The 22249-nt window shown below is 34.8% G+C and overlaps 2 protein-coding genes across 3 annotated transcripts in view; one reads left to right on the top strand and one right to left on the bottom strand.

Annotated features, from left to right (window-relative positions):
• Positions 1-8701, bottom strand: part of LOC144837084 (synaptotagmin-A-like) — a 28454-nt gene extending 19753 nt beyond the window's left edge. The window contains exon 1 of one of the 2 annotated variants that reach the window (XM_078692073.1): positions 8563-8701. The gene's annotated coding sequence lies outside the window, so the exon portion shown is untranslated. Of the gene's footprint in view, positions 1-8555 lie in introns of both variants that reach the window. The other variant, XM_078692074.1, reaches the window with a different exon arrangement.
• Positions 8702-10432: 1731 nt separating this feature from the next.
• The window catches only part of LOC144838755 (E3 ubiquitin-protein ligase UBR4-like), a 48030-nt gene continuing 36213 nt past the window's right edge, over positions 10433-22249 (top strand). The window contains exons 1-25 of the mRNA XM_078694231.1: positions 10433-10548; positions 10893-10990; positions 11418-11521; positions 12252-12384; positions 12882-13033; positions 13559-13788; positions 14193-14439; positions 14926-14985; positions 15091-15284; positions 15656-15755; positions 16225-16362; positions 16455-16581; positions 16930-17114; positions 17358-17443; positions 17560-17642; positions 17768-17853; positions 18325-18538; positions 18874-18991; positions 19190-19292; positions 19787-19952; positions 20252-20331; positions 20640-20768; positions 21003-21197; positions 21570-21692; positions 22017-22157. Coding sequence (XP_078550357.1) covers positions 10433-10548; positions 10893-10990; positions 11418-11521; positions 12252-12384; positions 12882-13033; positions 13559-13788; positions 14193-14439; positions 14926-14985; positions 15091-15284; positions 15656-15755; positions 16225-16362; positions 16455-16581; positions 16930-17114; positions 17358-17443; positions 17560-17642; positions 17768-17853; positions 18325-18538; positions 18874-18991; positions 19190-19292; positions 19787-19952; positions 20252-20331; positions 20640-20768; positions 21003-21197; positions 21570-21692; positions 22017-22157 — 3408 coding nt within the window. The remainder of the gene's footprint in view (positions 10549-10892; positions 10991-11417; positions 11522-12251; positions 12385-12881; positions 13034-13558; positions 13789-14192; positions 14440-14925; positions 14986-15090; positions 15285-15655; positions 15756-16224; positions 16363-16454; positions 16582-16929; positions 17115-17357; positions 17444-17559; positions 17643-17767; positions 17854-18324; positions 18539-18873; positions 18992-19189; positions 19293-19786; positions 19953-20251; positions 20332-20639; positions 20769-21002; positions 21198-21569; positions 21693-22016; positions 22158-22249) is intronic.

The following is a 22249-nucleotide window of genomic DNA, read 5'->3' as shown; positions in this document are numbered from 1 at the left end:
GAGAACTGTCAGTGAGGATGTACATTATTTGATTGTTGCTTGGATTTTGCCTGATGATTTGATTAAATGTTATTTTATGTTTTTATAGAAATTAAAGATTAGTAAGATATACAGTATTTATAAAATGTCTCTATTGATGGATTCTGCGACGTAACAGTATACTTTACTACCAACTACTTTAAAACCGTTGATTCAAATTGGATATAGTAATTTAACAAATCAATTACCATTGAAAATATGCCAGATTTCAGCTTGATTTATTTTGGTCGTGTTACTATAAGCTGTTCTTCTATTAACTAAACCATTGCTATGTTAAATTAATGTTGATAATTTCTATGTTGAATCAACGGTAAAAATGTGTTTACACTGAATCAACGTTGATCTGTATACGTTGATTAAACGTTATTTTTTCTACCTTGAATTTGGTTGATTACTCTACAATGGATCAACGTTGATATTTTTTTAAATTTAAACTTTAATTCAACAGTTTTTCAGCGTTATTTCAATGTTTGCGGATAATGTTAACTTTAATATTTCAACATTGAATCAACGTTGATAATTTCAACGTTAAATCTATGTTGAAATTTACGTTGATACAAATTTTCATTTCAACCTAATTATTACGTTGTTTCAACGTTAATAATTTCAACATTGAATCAACATTGATAATTTCAACGTAGACATTTTTACGTTGTTTCAACGTTGATAATCTATGTTGAATCAACGTTGACATTTTTGTTGAGGCAAACGTTATTTCAACGTTACTTATTTTAACGTTGATAATTTCTATGTTGATTCAACGTTGACATTTACGTTGAGGCAAACTTTCATTTTCAACCATTTTTTCAACGTTATTTCAACGTTACCTATTTTAACGTTGTTTCAACGTTGATAATTTCTATGTTGATTCAACGTTGACATTTACGTTGAGGCAAACTTTCATTTTCAACCATTTTTTCAACGTTGTTTCAACGTTACCTATTTTAACGTTGTTTCAACGTTGATAATTTCAATGTTGATTCAACGTTGACATTTAAGTTGAGGCAAACTTTCATTTTCAACCACTTTTTCAACGTTATTTCAACGTTACTTATTTTAACGTTGTTTCAACGTTGATAATTTCTATGTTGATTCAACGTTGAAATTTACGTTGAGGCAAACTTTCATTTTCAACCAATTTTTCAACGTTATTTCAACGTTACCTATTTTAACGTTGTTTCAACGTTGATAATTTCTATGTTGATTCAACGTTGACATTTACGTTGAGGCAAACTTTCATTTTCAACCACTTTTTCAACGTTATTTCAACGTTTGCAGATAACGTTGAATTAACGTTAATTCAACCAATTTTTGCCCACTGGGCCATTTCTTTTTCTGATGCCGGTTTTCGCTAGTATGCTGTCTATTTTGTTTACCATCTCAACTTCGTAATCGAAGTGACATTTAACATGTTACAACATTTCTAGTTTAAATCAATACTGTGTTTAAATTGATCGCATTAACACCTGACTCAGTCAAACAAAATTTAAATTGATGATATTTATTTAAAATTACCATTTAAAATTAAATTCAAAGGATCGAGAATAATGAAGAAATAATTATGCATTTAGTTCAAACGTTCTTCTTTTTTTCCGAGTGGATTGTTTTAACTCTGGTATGTAGTTTTTTGATTATATTGAATAGATACACAAATGGACCGGAACACTGTACAGAAATAATAAAGTTTTTTCCTCAGACTTTGTAAATCTATGAATCCGTCGGTGGCATTATATTATATTCAGTTATTAGATCATAAGTGCATTAGGAATTTACTCGAGGACCATGGCCAAAGTCGATTGGTTTCTATGCAAATTCCACTTCACCGTAGGCCAGCGGTAATGACTGCGTCTCAAGTAGCTACAGTGTATGATGGGTAAACAGAACGACTTGCTCAATACTCCAGTTCATAGTTTAATGACCACATATACTACCTGCCATTTGTAGTATAGCTAGCTCAGCCAATACTTGAAAACATTGAGGCACTACTTTGTCGACCCCGGCCGATGCGTATTGTATGCAACCTACTCACATTAACATCATGCTTAAAATTCCATACCCCACTCCACCCCTTCCCCTTTAGATTGTAACTTTAAAAATTGCATTGCGTGTACACAAAGAACTTATAACACAAGAATCTCCTGTTCTTCAATTTGCATTCAAAACACAGTATCGGAAGTACAGGGTTAAAAGGTCAAACTGGGCGACGCCATTTCACAGCATGGAGAAGCGCCCCCTCCAAACTAGGAAGTCAATTACTCTACCCCCATAGAGTATTAGCAGATCCCCTCTATGGTTTTGACTTTCTAATTTGATGCGGGCGCCCTACTCCTCAGTCAATTACTCGACCCCCCTAGAGTATTAGCAGATCCCCTCTATGATTTTGACTTTCTAATTTGATGCGGGCGCCCTACTCCATGGCTCACAATGGCGCCACCCATAGCTCTATTCTATCCCACAATGCCTTTCGAAATTGTTACGCGCTTCGGACGAACAGGAGATTCTTGTGTTATAAGTTCTTTGGTGTACAGTACTACGATTCAAAAATTGTTAACGCTTACCAGGATCTTACACCCATTTAAAAAGTTACCATGACTCGCGTGTGGCACGCGAGTAATATTATCGGGATCGAGTTTTCGCTTAACATACACAGTATCTTATATACATATACATTGTAGGCCTAGCTACATACACTATTGAAATTATTTATATTTTTAAGTTTAGTACTGGGCCTATAACGAGTTTACGGCAGGCAGGCACATGCAATTATTCCGCCGTAATCTACAGTACCGTAACGTTGGTCGCAACAACAAAATATTATTACAATAGGCCTATCTGTGTAAATAATGAAATGAGAAAAATACAAGTGCGCGAAACTCACAAAAGAGAACAAAAACAGTAATAGTTCAAAAAAGTGTGTAAATGATATAAAAGTTGTTTAAATGCAGTTGGTGAATGTATCATTTACCATTAAAAAGTGCTTTGAAATTGTTCTACTTGTCCCCACAGACAAACTCATTACAAATATGATTCGTAATAATGGCGTGTTATTGTCTTAATTTCTCGTAGGTCTCATCAAAACAAATTGCTATTACAAGCACATAATCTTATTACTGTTTTAGTATATAATTACAATACAAGACTTGTATAAGAACAAAGAATACATTAGTTAATGTTAATACTACCATGTTTAGCAAACCTAAGTTCGTCATTAATATGTATACCTTGTTTTACTTAGTCTTGTCTTGTCTCTCGCTTCCATAGAATTAATTGATACTATTTTGTTTGTTCTACAGATAGCAGACAATAACTCATGCTAGCCAATTAAATGCAGAATGTGAAATTCATGTTTTTAACTTTAACATTGTTTAAATACTACATATACGACTCTTGATTAAGTTTTGCTAGGTGGATTTTTTTTATTTATTCACCTATCATCTGCGAATAGTAGTAGGCCTATATTATTATTTTGATAAATAGGCCCTACCATAAAGACGGATCAACAAATTGTGTATGTTTTAGTTAATTTAACGGTCTATTATTCATTAAAAACTTTTTTTTTTCATTTTTTTTAGGTTAGTTCAGCTGGGAGATTCAAGCACAGTATTTTGTGCCCGTAGCGTTTTGTAAGTGGCTATAGTGGATAAACACTCGATCACAGACCTCGAAGAACAATATGTATATCCCCAACGAGCAGGGTGTTGATCCTGAGCTAGGAGGCAGGATGAAAATCGCTGATGAGCGGAATGTAAGCACTCGGGTTATCTGCCACGTGGTGGGAAACCACCGATCTATGAGCAGAATAAACCCCTGCGCTTTGAACCTTTGACCCCGATCAAATAGGAACAAACAACATATGCAATATTAAGTTATATGTCATGTAAATTGCAGTAATGCCGTGGTGATAATTTGCATTTCGTTCTCAAAATAAAATTGCTCATTATTTCTTACGTCACAATGTAACCTTAGAACACTCAGTGACCAACAGCTAAATGCTTGTTCTGAAAAACGATGCGCTGCAGTACATCGTTAATTTCCTGTGAATATCAATGTACATGTATCGTCAAGCACTCACACAATTTCCATTTACAGTTTTGTTGTGTCCTCGGGAAAGATTTTATTTTCGTTACACCTCTAAGACAACCTTAAATTTAAAATTCATTTGACGTATGAACTGAATGCCGAGAGTTCAGTGATAACGACGATTTTTTTTTATTTAAAGATCTAATTATTTACATGGTGTAATGTATTATTATGGCCTATACATATTTTCTGCTCACAATCTTCTCATTCATGTTATCTCCTAACACAATTTTTCATTCTAATTATACATAAACATGCTGTACGTAACGTTTCTTAACAATGAAATAAATATCATTCAAGATTTCCACGAATTTAAATAACAACAACTTGAATGTCATCATGTGTTGTCATGGCAATGAGACACTTGATTAATAACAAACCTTGACGTTGGATTGCAATCTATTTTTATAGTTCATTTTAATTTTCAATAATGAGGAGAAAGCTAATTTATGATTATACAAAAATAAGGTAAACATAAAATGGATATTTAAATTAAGGTACTTTATAGAGCCACACTTCTTCTCGTTGCCGTCCCAGTATCTTTACGTATAGACGCCCTTGCGTTGCGTTGCGTTTGCGTACCGAAATGAAATGACTGTAATGTTAAAGTACGATATTTCAAATCAAGTGTACATTAACTGACCATCCGATTGCTCACCGATAAATTAGCGAAGTGTACTATACTCATTATAATAAAACAAGAGCCCTGTTCTTCTGGTTCCCGGTGCACTGGGTATTGCAGGAAAACTTCAATACAGTACACATAATCACATTATACATTGTCTACAAATAGAACCTGCTGACAGAGATAACATGTATTAAATTACATCTAGACACGTTTCTAGCTGACTGTCAATAGTCAGTTAGAACTATCTCATGACAGCTGTAGAATCGGGAGGGAAATATGACGTTCGAGCTGCTATTTTTTCAATTCAATAGCGGATACAAAATATAAGAAGCGTTTCCGAAAGTTGCATTGTTGTGTGTGTGAATATTATAATTCCTCGCATTTGTTGAAATTATGCAAAGGCTTGACTGTAATCACGTGCTCTCTATTATTATTATTATCGTATAATCCATTCATAACATTTGTTCAATGTCATTAAAATAACGTTTAAGTCATGTTTTAATTAAATAAAAAGAATCTATAAGTAGGATACGCCGCGGATTGCTATTGAATTACCATAAAAACATCAACTTCAAAATGGATTAGTTTTTCTTGAAATAAGATGTTATGAATGGACGGATACTGGTAGTATTTTTTTTCCCTCGAATTTGACGTCAGCGCGTCAACACTCGGCAAAGCACCAGAGAGATTTATTGGGTTCCCTCTGCGATCTCTGAGCCAAGATGGATTGCGAGATTTATCAAACATCGGCTTTAAAAAGTTATATAGGCATTTAGAATTTTAGATAGATAAACGGGCCGACAGCAGCAGTTTTTCAGTCAACTGCCGTGAGTGTAAATGGTTATTATTATAGTGTCGCGACTAGAAAATACTCCAAAGAATCCTGAATATGTTCCAATTATAGTCAAATGGCATCTGACACGCGCACGTGTGAATTCAAACACTGGTGAAGTCACGTGACCTGTTTACGTAAAACAAAACTTGCGATAGTTATATATTTTCGTCTGGATCTCTTTTTTTCAATAAACAGCAAGCAATTTAAAAACACGTCACGAAAAAGAATCAAACAGCACGTTTTATGCGATGTTTGTGCTTTACTTTGTAATAGAGAATATATATATCTAGAACAAGGTACAAGAAATGTCCGTACGTCTTTTATAGACTACCGTAATACAAACTCACTAATGGGAATTTTATGAGACTTAAGAACGATGTATAATAGGATTTCAACATGTTTGAAACTATAGCCGTCCAACTTGTGTCATTTTACCAAGCATAATAAATGCCTTTTTTATGCTTCAATCCTATTTTTTTTTCTCCCGTGTTTGCTGTCCTCTGTATCTATATCCTAGGCACCATCCCAGCCTCACACCCTTAATTCCAAAACGGAATGTACATCATAATGCGTTTTGTGATGATGCGGTATTTTAATAGAACCGCTTTTGAAGAGACTTGTATACGAATTCCCGGTCGTACACTTCTAACACCCCTCCCCCAAACCCTCACCGACACCCGATTTGCTTAGATATTGCCTTTTTCCTATTTATTCAACACCCAATGTACAAAGAATATAATGATAGCAAAACGTATATATTTACAGGGCTCACCTAGCATCCCTCTCCTAGGCCCTCAACCACACCCCTCCCCGAAACCCTCAACCACACTCGAATAATTTAGACATTGATAACTTTTTCCTTCAGTCATCACCCATATAATAGTATGTAGGCCTACAATGTTAGTACAAAATGTGAAAAAAAAAGCTACGAAAACAACTATATGTTCTGTTATATTTTCAGTTCCGGGCATTCACCCGTCCCAAGACCCTCAACCACACTCGATTCGCTATAGGTCGTGATGCATTTTTCTCATCATCCAATGTATACACATAATATAATCTTAGTAAAAGTGAAAAAAAAGCTACGAAAAGGATATATTATGTTGTGTTATATATTTTCAATCCAGTGAGCAACATCAATTAATTAAACAGTGCCGTTTTTGTTAAATGGAAAACGGTGTGCATGCCGCCTTCCGTTTCGTGCAGCAAGTGTGGATTGCTTGACGACGCATGAGAAGCATTTTGTAAACGCGTCTCATTCAATTGAAAACTATAATAAACGCGTTTAATGGGATCGTCAACGCATGTTGTTGAACCAATCTCGTCGAATTGAGTTGGCACCCATCTTGTCGCAACGTGTTTAATTGATTCCATCACAACGGAAATTTAAAAACAATCTCGTCACAAACGCGTCGAATTAAATTTGAACCAATCTTGTAACAAACACGTCGAACGAGTTGGAAAACCATCAATATCATCACCATCATCATCACCATCATCATCACCATCATCATCGTCATCACCATCATCATCATAATCGTCATCACCATCATCATCACCATCATCATCACCATCATCAACAACATCACAATCACTTATCAACATCATCATCGTCACGTCATCTTTTACCAACATAATCACATTGGCAACATAAATGAGGATCATCATCATCATAGTCACTATCGCCATCAACATTGCCAACTTAGTTTATCTATATCATCATCACTTAATATCGTCAATGTCATCACCACAGAAACATCCTCATTACCAACACTCTACACACAACACATTATCAAAATCATCTTTATCAACATCACCATCATTCATAAATAATATCGTCATCATTACGACCAACAACAACATCATCAGGCTATGCATTCACCATTTATCATTTACGTTATCTACATCATCAACATGAACAACAAAAACACAATTTTCCTCCTCAGAGCTTTATTATCGTCTAAAAATACAACAAAAAAAGACTGTTATTAGCCTAGCCTTAAGCTACCAATACGTTGCTAAGACTGGATGATCGCTTTATCTTGCACACTTAGTATTTTAAGTGCATACTCGATAAGATATATCACTTAATTCATGAATAATTAATGTTTTAGAAGAGAAAGGAGCTTAATCAGTTAATAGTACCGACGTGTAATGAAGCGCATTCTTAATACATGTAGATGTTAAATACAATTAAGGATACTTTTGAGAAAAAAGTTATTTTTAAGTTTTCTTTGGTTCAACTTTTCCTTTGAAGTCTTGAAAGGGAAATACACCGCGTGTGGCGAAAGTACTGTTCGGTTCCTACTACTGACGCAACAAAAGGCTGGACGTAAGCGCAACGTAAGTGATTTAACCAATCACATTCGGCGGATTTCGAACTGTTAGTTGCCATTAGTCAACTTGCTTGCGTTTTGTCTACGCAACATGCTTGCGTTGCGTCTGTAGTGGAAACCTACGACAGCACTGTAAACATATTTTTTGATAATTTCTTTAAAAAATAAGTAGGTCAACTAGGCCTAACCATAGTTGGTAAAAAGTCCGATATGTTTTTAGGATGTATGATTTTTAAATCTAAACGAAATGAATTCTTAACTTTTATCAAAATCCTCAGTAAACTATATTTTGAACATTACTGTTATGACAGATTATGTCTAACACTAGGACAGAAAGTGTGGGGAGGGGGGTCGGTGCCTTAGTATAAATGATGCTGCTATGTGTAGTGGAAAAAGAAGCCTGGTGTAACAGCCTATTAGATCCCTTCACAGAAAAGAAAAACAATTATAATAGTAGGCCTAAATTTATTCAATGTCTACTAAAAACCATACGATTAATCACTCGTCTAAAAAGAACAAGAAGTAATATTTTCCAGAATTAATTACCCATTAGCGTTCTCTCATCAAAGTTACGGGCACTACGGTAATACATAACATCGGTAGCAGCCGGTTAGTCATTAAAGAGAGATGTATTTACCTCTTACCTTTAACAAAAACGATTAAATCCTCGTCTTTCGCTCTTTTGAAAAGCAAGAAGTAAAATCCAGAATGCATCACCCCATTGGTGGTCTCTTGTCAAAGTTACGGACACTAACGCTAAACGGCTGATATACTAAAAGTCCGTCATGTTGGTCTGAGTGTATGAAGTGTATTGTCCTAATTGAGCGAAGAAGGTTGTGTACGATTTTCTTTGATATTAAGGATGACAAGCGCTGCGCACTTTTATCGAATGAGGGTGCTACATACCTATTAAGAAAATATGCGATGCTACTGAGATGCGAAAACAGGTTTTTCTTTATATAATAATGATGGTGTCTTCCTTGTTACTGATTTTAACAATTTGCATCCCCTCCTCATGTTCATAGAATGCCAAAGAAAGTTAACAACTGTATAGGATCAGAGAAGTGCGTAAATTACACTTGGAAGAAGACCAAAGCAGACAAGCAGAAGTTCCAAACACTGAGGAGGATCCCGAAGATCATGATGGCTCAAAAGAGATGGCTTTAACATAGAGATACACGACAAAATTTATTTTGGAAGCTAAATCAGCAGTTGACAACAGAAGAATTGCACTTAATGTTAACCAGAATGGAAAAAGAGAGGCAGACTTAACGGTGATGATGAAGACCAGCCATTAACAAGAGAGACGAGAAATAAGATTGGATCATGGATGGAGGCAGAAACAATGGCAAGAAACCGGGGGAGAGAAGGACATACAGAATATGAATAGGAAGAGGACCTTACACAGCTAAGTGCGTAAATTACAGAGACAGTCTACTTAATAACATGAAAATTATTTAACATTAAAAAAAAAACACACAGAAATAGTCCCTTCTCAGCACTGGTCTAGAAAGGTTTCTCCTGGATGGTATTGCCACCAATTAGGTCTACCATGAGTGAATATTCGACTACTATAAAAATAAAGCTAGACCTACTTACTTTCAAATTTGGAGAAAAAAATCACCAATGAAGAATTACAGGCGTCTTGGGCCTCCTCCGCTAAGATGATTCAGTTCTCAATTATATAAAAAAAATGGTTGACTATTAATATTATTTAAATTGTTGCATATTGTGCTGATGATGACCACCAGAAAGTAGGCCAATAGCACAAATGCCCACGACGTAGTGTGAATCGTTATAATTAAGTGAAGAGAATTCTATTGAAAACAATCTACCATATGGAGTCTTCCACTTCAATACCTTACTTAAAACAGCCGTACATAAATACAGTACAATGCATTCACTTATGTAAACCCCTTAACAATATTGTGTATCTGTTTACAAAAACAATATTTTTCTTTCGAGAAATATTGTAAACAAAATCGTCTCCGAGCGTCCCAATATACAGTACCTCTGTTAAAAATGCAACCAATAGGGGCATATCTAAAAGTGTAAGGAAATATAGGCTAATACGGACTTAATTGTTGTCGAATTTATTTCATTTACGGTTGTTATAAATAAAATGAGCAAAACATTATTTGTTTTAACCTTTTTTTATTCATTAAATAAAACTTCAATCACTTTATTAACATTTACATTGTTTTAAATAATAGAAATAGAAAAAAAATCGAAATAAATGTTTAATATCACATCCGCGAGTTTGTAACCGCCATAAGATCAGTGTATGACCGCTAGACAGGTTTCGTTGCACTCTGACATAATTGTATACAAACTTTGTTATTCAATTTGAAATAACTTATAAGTTAAATTAATCAACTAATACAGTTGGAATAATTTAGGAATTAAATATTTAAATTATTTATTTGACGTGTGAGTTGTTATATGGTAAATAAATTCTTTTTTTATTTTAATTGAAGAACATTTTGTTTTTCGGGAAGTTCCAAATTCGACAAGATGGCGTCGTCTGGAGACGTTGATTGGGGTGGGGTACAAAAAGTACTTATTTCCGCATCTCAGTCATCATTTAAGACCAGTGACATACCAATAATTGTTGATTGTATCTTAAAAAGGTAGAATTTTAAAACTTTTAACTATATATTGATAAATTCATTGCAAAAAAATGTCCGTAAATCCTAGGCCTAGTTGGTCGAAGTATACTCGGAAGAAATCTTGCAGGTTAGCGGGACACCGCTCTGTTTCGAGTCAGTCCGCCCTGATCTTGGCTAATCTAAGGTTTAGCCTAGCCAAAAAAAGATTTTTTTTTATTTACTACCGACAGAATAACAAATATTAAACTAGGCCTAATGATGTAGGCCTAGGTCTTAGTATTGGTTTTAACTTTTTTATTTTACATAAATGCATGAATAAAAAATGGTGAATAAGATTAATAAGAAAGAAAAAAATTATTTTCCAGTGAAAAAGAATTACTTGATCATGAGGACAAATATGAGAGTTTCTATTCCTGTGTGGTCTCGTTGTCAACACATTACATCACAAACTGTGCTTATTGCTGTGAGTGTTTATTTCTACTACTTCCTTGATTTATATGTAGTTTTGTGCTGGCTGAACACTTTATACTCATCCAGGGGGTGGATCCAGAATTTCTAAACTTACTAACAATATGATATTGATATTAATCTGTCAAAAAGTATATTTAAATTCAACTTAGGTGTCAAAAGGAGGAGTGCGCACCCAAGCACAACCCTCCGCCCTGCTATCACCTGGCTCATAAACCATGGATGTTAATAATCATTTCTTTTTTTTAGTGTTCGCCAATCAAGTTGCAGCGAAATAAAAGACACCTGTTATAAAAAGTGTAGCTACAAAATAACAACATTTATAGTACTGTAGTTAATGCCTTTTAAATAGGATGAATATAAATTATAATCTTTTAATTACCGTACCAAACAATTTATTAGTATAATTCTTAATTTAACAGTACCGAAGTCGAAGCTAAGCCGCATAGTAAGTGCCAGTCACATTCTTATGGACTTCTGCTTGCAACGAATGCTCAAATATTATGAGTTCTGTGCAGTCTCTCAGGTAGGCAACTTTCTTTAGATAAATGACACATTTTTCCTTTCAGTGAAACATAAAATAGGAGCACTGAAAGGGCGTGTCTCTCCAACTCCAGACAAAATTTTGAAAACTATATTAAAGAATAGTGAGGCTTTATTCAGAAAATAATCTTGTTTATTGTTTTATAGCCCTTTATATTTACTGTCTACATGGGTGGTATATGTTTTGGGGTTTCATTTTTCTTTATTCAGTACTAGAATTAACATTGTTTACTGTGTATTGAAAACAAAAAGAGTGGGCTAGATTGTCTTTTTGTTTATAATGTATACCATTCTTACCTCTATTGTATACATATCTGTTAATCCATGATACAGTACATATTAGTTACTAAATATAGGCTTAATGCTAGTTTTCAAACTTCTTGTTGAAAATCAAATGTAGTCTAGGAATGAATGTGAAATCATGGATATACCATGCAAGATTAACCAGAAAAAAATCCTGGAGAATTCAGGAATCATAATCGTGTTAATGTTAGCAATACTATTAAATTAAATACAGCACTTAACAATTGTAAATACTGTATGACAAACCTTATGAAGAAATACATTTTCTTCATAAGACAAATTCAATGATAACTTTATTCAATTTCAATTCTTTATTTTACTTCCACTCACAATGCATGTACATTGAGGATGCATAGTTTAAGGTCTGTGCTTGAAAAAAATAATAACTTATGTTGACTTGTGATTTACAGAGGAACCTGATGTCTTTGATTGAGGGCCTGTGCACTGGTAGCGGACAACTTCAAAGGAGTAATATCATCACATTAACAGCAATGTTAAAGTCATCTCAGATGCCTCCTTCATCGTCAAAGTCAAAAGCATCAGGTAAAAATCAAATAATAAGATTATTTTTACATTTTTCTTCATAATAAAAATTATAACCCCAGGGAGCATCTAACAAAAACTAAAAAAACGTAAAAAGAAATCTTGTAAAAACAAATCTTATTACACAAAAATAATTGCCTCCGATACTATAATTTTGCTGACTTTAACCAAAAATTTAATTTTCACTTGGTATATCTCTTAATTGTTTTTAGCAATTTCTTAAAAACTGTTTTAGGCTGGTACTGTACCTTTTGTGGAACTTGTTTAAAGTGTGAGCAAAAAAAAATGAAGTCCTCCTGAAATAGAAACAAATATGCCTTAGACAATACATCTATTATGAAATTGTTTTGTTGATTGCTGTGTGTTTATTTATCTGTATTCCAAGTGGCTTGGTTTTAAATTTCAGGATCCTTGGTTCAAATCATGTATGAGGCAATTGGTTTTGTTATGTATATAAGTTTATATAAACAAATTGTGTATTTTTAATTTTACTTTAGACTCGTCAGCACTCATCAAGGTCAGTGACATCAAGTCTCAATCCCAAACAGAGTTCCTTGAGACTCTGATGTCATCCTTCTCAGAGATCACACCAAACAGTGGCAGTATCAGTGCAGTAAGAACCCGAGTGGAGAACATCAAAGAAGAGCAGGTAAAGTAGTTAAGGATTGTTGCCCAATCAGGTTTTAGAATTAAAGAGTTTGTGAAAGATGTGGCAGAATTTAAAATAGAAATGCAATTAAATATATATACGCATGTTTATAGGGTCTTTCGATTTGTGATGTCATAAAATTATTGTGTGAATGTATCACCAACTTGCGCATTTCTATCTTTTTTTGGGTGCACAACCGGTTTAGTCATAATATCGCCAAGGGTTCAGGCCCCACTCGATCCATGGTTCTTGTGGTAGACAAAGTCTTCTTGGATAAGGACTATAAACCGTAGATCCAGTGTACACAAAATGCTCATGTGCACTTTAAAGAAACCTAGTACATCTTTCGAGAGTAGGGGGTTACCCCAGTTTACTAGTTCCTATGTCATCATGAATCTGCAGCACCCTTACCTAGTATATCTGTAATTATGAACAAGTTGAAATTTAATCTATTAAGTAAACAGTTCATTCTACTGTATTACTATACTCAAAATAATTTTTTTAATATGTTTTTTTTGTGTATAGGAAGTGTATGAGAATGTTTACCAACAAGGAATGAACATAGATTCTAAGACATTCTTTGCTGCCAGAAACATTGACAACCTCCACTCTTTAGGTGGAGGCGATATCCTCATGGATGTCTGCCTAAATCTGTCATTCCTTCTCCGTTACATTGGTTACTATCAAGATGCCGTGAAGGGTAACCAGTTCATCTTGCCAGGAACCATATCGGAAGTTGTGTCAATGAAAAACAGGTTTGTATGTTAATTAATGGATAAAAAGTAACTGTGAATTTTGTTTTGCTCTGAGACAAACAAACAAACAACCTTTTAGTAAATAGCAGGCCTGTTTGTGCCTTGTTGCTTATGTCCTTCGAGAAGATACTACCATTACATCATCCTTCAGGTATGACATAAAGCTGTTGGTCCTATATAATACATATACATTGCATGATAAAAAACTTTGTACACTATTAACACTGACTGCTATTTCCTTTGACTGAAAGGTCACCCAGTATCATGCCCAGTATAAAGAAGAAATAAATAGCATCATCACTTTCTGAATAATTTTATAACACACACTGTTATAATCTCACCGTTGCTTTTTAATTATGAATCGGAGGTAAATCTAATCAATACATATCCTTATTTTTTCATAGCTATCAGTCATTGTTGAATGACATGTCCATCGTTTCACGTGTTCTCTCATTGCCAATCCTTGAGCCGTTAACTCCTGGTCATCTTGAGAAACTGACCACTATCATCATGAGCTGTCTGTATGCAGCTGTGGCAGCCGTGTCATCCCACACAATCCTAAACATTGCCAGCGGTCATCAGATGAAAGGCATGCAAGGTGTAAAAGACAGTGATCATGAGCAACATGCAACGCTTATTGTACAGAAAGGGGTATGTTCTACAATGACATGCGAGTGTCTGTAGCTTTGTGGTAAAGCTTGGTTTCTGATGTCACGGTCCTGGGTACAAATCCTTTTGCATTACCACAAGTTGCGTTGAATTTTCAAATCGTTAAAGTTGAAAATAACTATGACGATGATCGAGCCGGACTACAAATATTTACACATTTGTACGCGATCGTTCTTGGTTTTCTTGATTCTATCGAGCATTGCTGGGGCACACGAACCTGAAGTGAAGCAAAACGGCCAGGCACTTGAAAATGGAGAAAGTTACAGGTTTTGATGCTTCAACCCAGCTGATATCTTAAGACTTGTTTAAGACTTTGTTTGTGTATAGCACCTTCTGTATTATGTTCTTGAGAACAGGATTGCCACCTTTGTAAATTAATGAATCCTTGGAATTTTTCCTAAACATAAAAAACATAGCATCTTAATATCTATATATTGATTCATTTTTTTATTATTTATTTTTTTTTAGCTTGCTATGTTCAATACGTTGTCAACAGCCATACAAGCTTCTATTAGAGCAGGAGGACAGGTACGTTTTTGCCATTTTTTGGCTTATTAATACATTGCAATAAAAAAAAGCTAACACTGATGAAGTCAATTATTATATGCTTATATATGTTGATCATGATTTCAGAATCTTCAAAATCTTAACATGCTTGGATCATGGTGTATTTTCCGTGGACTGGAACACATTCTGAATCTCAACGCAAGTACCATAATGGACAAGAAGGAGCGGGAAGGTGGTTCATCACCTTTACCAAAGTCTGACAAACCTCCGCCACTCAAGACTAAAGAATCAGGGACAATTAGGCCAAGCTCAGCAAAAGGGTAAGAACAATATTTTGTGTAATGAGTGGTTGGTAAGAGTATCTAGTCATTGGTGTGAATACAGTAGAACCTTTTCTTTGGGATACCCATATTTGGAAGATGCTCCTATTAAGGGGACACTTGTGAAACGAACAAGAGCATTATATGTTTTAACACTTATTTCAACCACTATTCATCAGACACCCCTTTTAAAGGGACACTCTGCCACGAAACAAACAAAAGGTGATCTATGTCCAACCAATATTTAAGGAACACCCCTATTAAGGGGACACTTTGTTGGGTCACAAAATTGTCTCCTTATAACTGTAAAATATACTGTAAAATTATAAATTTGATTTAGAAATTGAATAATCAATGTTTTCTTTTTTTAGGCTCCAAGGGTTTTGCAGCCTAACAGTAGCCCTAGCAAACAAAGGTATAACCCTTTTCAAATCATTGATGGATGACCTGCATATTGAAAGCCTGACAAAGGTAAGTTACTTACTTTTACCCAATTTGTGATACTGTATCTATTTTGTAAAACACCCCTATTAAGAAGATAATTGTATGTGAAATTAACAAGGTTTTATTATTACAGCCAATATTTAGAAAACACTTTAATCATAGTATTCATTCTATTAATAAATTTGGTTGTGGCTTGGTAGATACAATGCTCCAGCTACCACTCCAAGAGTCCTGGGTTCAAGTCCTGTCATATGTGAACAACTCCACTCCCAAAGACTTGTATTAAGACTTTGGTTTTGTAGAGCATCTTGTGTATATGTTTGTCTTGTGAACAGGATTGCCACCTTTAAGAATGATAGTGAATGAATTTTCTTATGGTTATCCTTGGCAATTTGCCTAAATATATATATTAGGAGGGTACATAGTTTTTGGTTATTACAGAAAAGTTAAAACAAAAATAAACACCAATTAATAATTATTTGAATTCTTTTTCCAGGTCAGTCAAAGGTTAAATGAGGTAGCAGAGATTAGTATTGCCCCACAGAACACAGCCAGTATGCGCATAAAAGCAATACTTGAAGGAGCTGATGTTATCAACTTTTTGTTTGGTCTGTTTATTTCAGGCTATCGTAAGGTAAGTTCTTCAAAATGTACTCTCCAAGAATATTTTAAATAGATCATGTTATGGTAACAAGCAAATGACTTTGTTTCTCATTGGTTCAATAGGCCTGTTCAATCGTGCGTAGCAAGAAAGACCAAGCAGGAACAACAGATGAAAGTTACTCTGATAGTAACTCAGAAATCAATGAGGATTACGAAGATGAATTCAGTAGTTCAGAAGACAGTAGCGAAGGTACAGTACAACCCCTCCTTAAGGGGACACTTCTATTCAGAGCACACCCTATTAAGGGGACACTTTGTTTGGTCCGGGAGGTCCTAATAGAGGTCCTACTGTATTTAATTTCAATCTGATATTGTATTTACCACAAATCAACAGTATTATCAAAAAGTCCATGTTGTTGTGGACAGACAAACAGGCGCCTTTGGTGGCAGCACATGAGAAAGATAGATGTGGGATGTGTCATCCACACCTTTGCGCAATTCAGCCCAGTAGGCTGCAAGTCGCAGGTTATTCCCCCATTTACATTTACAAATGAAAATTATTAAAATAATAATTATAATGTGTTTTACTTAATTTCAGATGATGATAGCGAACCTCTCTTGGGCCAGTGGTTCCAGGACAACCTATCGCCCAATGAGGATGCTAAAGAAGTACCCCCTCCACCTCCACTCCCTCGTGCACCGGGAAAGGGAGAAGACGGAAAAGCTTCCAAGTCTGACTCGCCTAACATCATGGACCTGCCTGACACAGAAGAACCTGCAGTGGTAAGTATGATATTCCCACCGTATGTAATTTAACATACATCAATTATATCTTTTGAGCATGCACATGGACATGCTTCATTGAGTTGGAATTCATGTGCTGCATTTCGAATTTGAAGTACTGTATGTTCTCTTTCATCATCAATGTGGTAATCGACATATCATATACTAATTAAAACCATTTTTCTCAAATTCTTGTACATGTGTTATTATAGAATCCTAATTTAGTATTGTCCTTTTTTTCAGTATCTTAGGTTGTCCACTGAGATACTTCAGTTTATGACTGCCTATCTTCTTAAATCTGGAAATGAGTTCATCAAGAACTACTACAGGTAATATTTAATGGTGAATTCATTTTAGCTCAATATCCGAATAGCTCAATATTTGGGGGTGTGTTTTTTTTTAGTAGAATTGTTTATAAAAGATAATCATTTGCTTCAATTTTTAGGATATATCTAACAGATACTCATTTGATGAACTTAGCTGGAGTAATTAAAGATCTTGACAAAGAAATGCTGAAAATTGACCATGGTAACGTTGTGCTGTATTTTTTAAAAATTTTTGTATGTATTTGAAGAAAATAAAATAAATATATTTGATTATATTAATCAATTCTGTAGTGTGGATTAATATTCATTGAAAATTCATTCTTTTAGGTTCTGCTATGGAGGAGTTCTCATCAGCTCTTTCCAGATTCAGTCATTGTCTGCTGGCCTCTGGAGTGCTTTCAAATGCATTACAGGTAAACAATTACTAACAAACAAATAATGTTTCTAAGCTTTGAATAAAAATATTAAATAAGATTTATTTCTTTGTACAACTTGAATCCAGTACGAATTACAATTAATTAAGCAACTTAGTATGGTCATCATTTCCCTTTACTGTGCAGCATCTCATTTTGACAAATAGTTGTGGACTCCTAGCGTTCCTTTGTGTCAAGCTGCCACCAAACAGCTCTTGTATCTGTCAGAGTAGTATAATATCACTTTATGTCTGCCATATATCAATACACTTCATCGTCGTTAGACATAGCATGTTATTTATTCCTGTCGTGAGCCATGTGTGTCTCAAATGAGCCAGTGTAATTTAATGCTGTTTTTAAGTCATCCTGTAACATTTGTGTCCATATTTTCTTCTTATATCTGCCATAAAACATATTTTATCAGTAATTATATACATAGGTTCTTTATAACAGTATTTATTTGTCTTTTAGGATTCGTTCATGACCCATCTAGGTGTGCTCCCCACCACAGAGGGTACCTGTATGCTCAACATACCTCCACGTACCCTGTCGGCCATGGCTCATGTCCTACTGCTACGAATCAAGATCAATGGAGACTCAAAAATTTGTGTCGCCCTATGGGATGCGATGTTGGACACGCTGTTACAAAAGGTTGTGTCAACGGAAAATATTGTTGATTCTGAAGGTACGGTTATGAAACGTTTCTTGAAAAATTGTTAGCTTCACCTTTTTTAAGGGTCTTTCATACCCGTTCCGGCACGGTTTCCAGTCTGGCGCTGGCAAATCATATCGAATGACAATATTTTGTTTTCATACGGCTATGCGCATATCTATTGCCGCATGGAGTGTCGTGGAAACGAAACATTCACGTTCGAATTGATTTCCCGAGGCCGGGTCGGAACCGTGTCGGAACAGGTGTGAAAGACCCTTAATACAAGAAACAAATAGCATATGACAGCACGCTAATGTAAGTTATCATTGGATATCTTAATTATAATTTATTTTCTTTTATTTTTTCAGATGTTAATGTTGAGTACATGCAACTCCTACTCTTCATGTTTCATAGTCTGTCGGCGTCCATTCAGAAACGACTTTTCTTGAAAACTGCCGAATGTCTTGTTAAGGCATCCAAGATTAAGTAAGTTTCTAAAGGCAACCAACCTTTCTACTGTTTGAATAAATAACAAAGATTTTCATTGAAAAAATTATTTTTTTGTATTTTTATTTAGTTTTCTTTTTCATCAATTCCAAGCAGAGTTCCAACTGCTTTTATCTGTCAGTGTTGTTGTAACAAAGTAATGATGCATTTGTTATATTGATTTTATTACTGTTTCAGGTCACTTGAAGAAAAAGTATCATTTGCTCTGGTGCGCCTTGTGCTTGTCTTTGAATATTTTGTACATCGTTACTCAAAGCCATCAACTGCATTGTTTGAAAATGTAAGCATCTTTTATTTTCTCAATTAAAAAGAAATTACGGTAGAACGCATGTTAAGAAGACAACTTCAGGTTCCAACAAGTGGTTCCCTTAAGGGATGCCTCCTAAATAGTGTTGTCCGTAGTGTTAAAACAAATATTGTTCTTTGTTCATTTCATAGAAAAGTGTCGTCTTACTAAGGATTCTACTTTATTTATTTACATTTTTGATAAAATTACACTCATTCACACCCATTAAAACCATATTCATTAAATCATTCGTCAGTGGAAAATTACTTCCATTTATTGTCATTGCATATAAAATATACATAGAATTATGTTTGCTCAGAGATATGCAAAAACTAACTAAAACAATTACAATCTCATCGCTCTCGTACTGTATACTGACAAGCATTCATTGCCCAATTGGCATCTTTATACTACTGTACTAACCATTCATATCAATTATATTATTTTTACTCTTTTTTTCCCTCGCTTGACAATATTTTCTTTTATAGATTCAGTGGAACATATTCACAGTACAATCCTCAGACCCAGCATATATGTTATATCAAGATGAGAGTGGTGGTGTTGCCATGACAAAGGTATACAACCCATGCAAAGAGGTTGAAGACAACTATAGAAAAGCTTGTAGTATTGGAGCACCAGCCACTGACATTACAGGTACTTAAATATAACATGGTATATCATTATCATCTTCCTATACTGTGCAGAACCTCTTTTGAGTATAGTACCTAGTACATATTTCAAGAGTAGGGGGTTCCCCAGGTGTACTAGTCCACATACACAGCCACTGTACAATTGAGACTGGACCGTTTTAGAAGTGTTTACCACCTGTTTGTCCCATCCTTCACTATTGTACATCTTAGTGAGAAGTTGAAAAAATAAATAAAAAAATATTGCAATCTGTATGCTTGATTGTTTCTCAAATGTACCTATAATAATTTTTTTTTTTGCTGCAGGAACTTCTTTCAAACGAACATTCTATAACTTGGTGCTTTCAACTGTGACTTCACAAACACCACCAAAAATGGACAGGAAGGTAAGGAAATTTTCTTTTAATATTTAATTATATTAAAAATTCATACATACATGCAATAAGCCAAGCTAACCTTAAAAGTACAGGCGCTGGAACATCTGCGACAGGGTCATAACTCATGACTCTTTCAACTCCACTCCCTAAGCCTCAAATAAGACTTAGTTTATAAGCATGATAAATTATGAAATAGTTTTTCCATCCTGTAATTGGCGAGTTACTCACTGTTGCAAAAAGTTTTGCTTATGAAATACCCTTAAGCTGTCGAATGTGTTTGTTCCTTTGAAATTGTATTGATATTTGTTTACCAACAGGCATTTCACATAATGTTTGACAGCAGCTTTGACTACAGTGAAATGTATAGCGCCCTTATCAAATTGCTTGGAGCTGGTTCGAAATGTCAGGTTGTGCAAAGCAGTAAGGATAGCAGGATGACTTACATGGTAAGAACCTAGTCTGGTACAAAGTCTTGAATAAAGTTTAGATTTGTGTGTGATGCAGTAGACTGGTGAGTGATGCACGATTTAATGCCTGTTGTGTGCGCCATTTAAAACTGTTCTATTTTACAACCACAACCTGAGTCTAGCCTTCGACATTTTGAAGATGGAAGCATTGCAATAATTTAATAAAACATATATTCATTATTTGTATATTATAGTATGCTTTTTATTATTCAGGAATCCAGTACCCTCCACTACAGTTTTGTTGTCTGTTGGCGTTTGCTAGGCAACTTGCCACCCTCGGTTGGCTTTATCAAACTACTAGAGAGCCAAGCTAAGGGAAAAGACCAACCAATGTCACTGACAGAGATACAGCAGTCTTTGCGATGGATCCCTAGGCTGGCTACTGACGTGTACAAGGTTTGGGTGAAGGTAAGATCTTCTTTTGACTAATATAGTAGATTAAAGTGAAGCTCTGTCTACATTATCAAACTAGTTTGACAAAACAAGTGTGATGTGCCCAAATATGGTAGTGATATGCTTAAATATGATAGTGATTATGACATCATCATTAAAGTTTGATGATAGTGTAGACACAGCTTTATACGTATTTCACTGCCTGGAAAACTCTTTACACACTTTTTCTAGGTGATGTAAAAAGAGAGCTTAAACTTATTTAGAACACATTCTGGTTGTTTTTTGTATGACCATAAAGTAAATGAAGGTGTACATACAATATTTAATATACTTTATGACCAAACTCATGTGAACAGATGCTTAAATTTATGTTGTGTTCTGCCATAGGAAACATTGTGTGAACAGAGATTACCAGCATCTGAAGCCAACGTTCTGCTAACTACAATCACCAATGGCTGTAACTGTGTTGAATTCGAAGTTAAACTTGTCACCAACTTCATCAAGGAACATGTAGGTTGCATTTAATTTACTCAATTTACTTAACAATCATGTTCATATCTTGACCCTTTTAATGCCATTGCACCAACACTTCTATGAAGATGTCTACAAATACGAACAGTGCTGTACTATGTACATAATCTTTGCGGCGCAGTGTTAACCAAACATTTCAGGAAGGCAATTGCTCAATCAAAAAGATTAGGAGGCGTGGAACTGATCATGTCGCCTCCACAGATAAACCCTTTAATCTGCGGAACTCAGCTTCATGTTGTTAGATTGCCTTTATTCCACTAAATATGGATTAATAACAACTATCATTTTTTATTTTATGCATAGTTGGCTGATATTATCCCTGCCATCGAAGAAAATGAGATCATACCGCTAGAGAGACTGCCATCGTTCAGAACAATCTGCATCGTCGATGCTATCTTGACAAAAATGTACATCACGCTGGAAGATCGTTTTGCTAAAGCTATGGTAAATACAAAAATATTACTTTAGTAGTGTTGACCTCGGATAGTAGTCGACCTCTTACAAACCAACATAGAAACAAATACAAGTATTTTTAA

This window comes from Antedon bifida, chromosome 3 (genome assembly GCF_963402885.1).
Source record: "Antedon bifida chromosome 3, ecAntBifi1.1, whole genome shotgun sequence".
Taxonomy (NCBI): domain Eukaryota; kingdom Metazoa; phylum Echinodermata; class Crinoidea; order Comatulida; family Antedonidae; genus Antedon; species Antedon bifida.
This window is presented reverse-complemented; position numbering and strand designations above follow the sequence as displayed.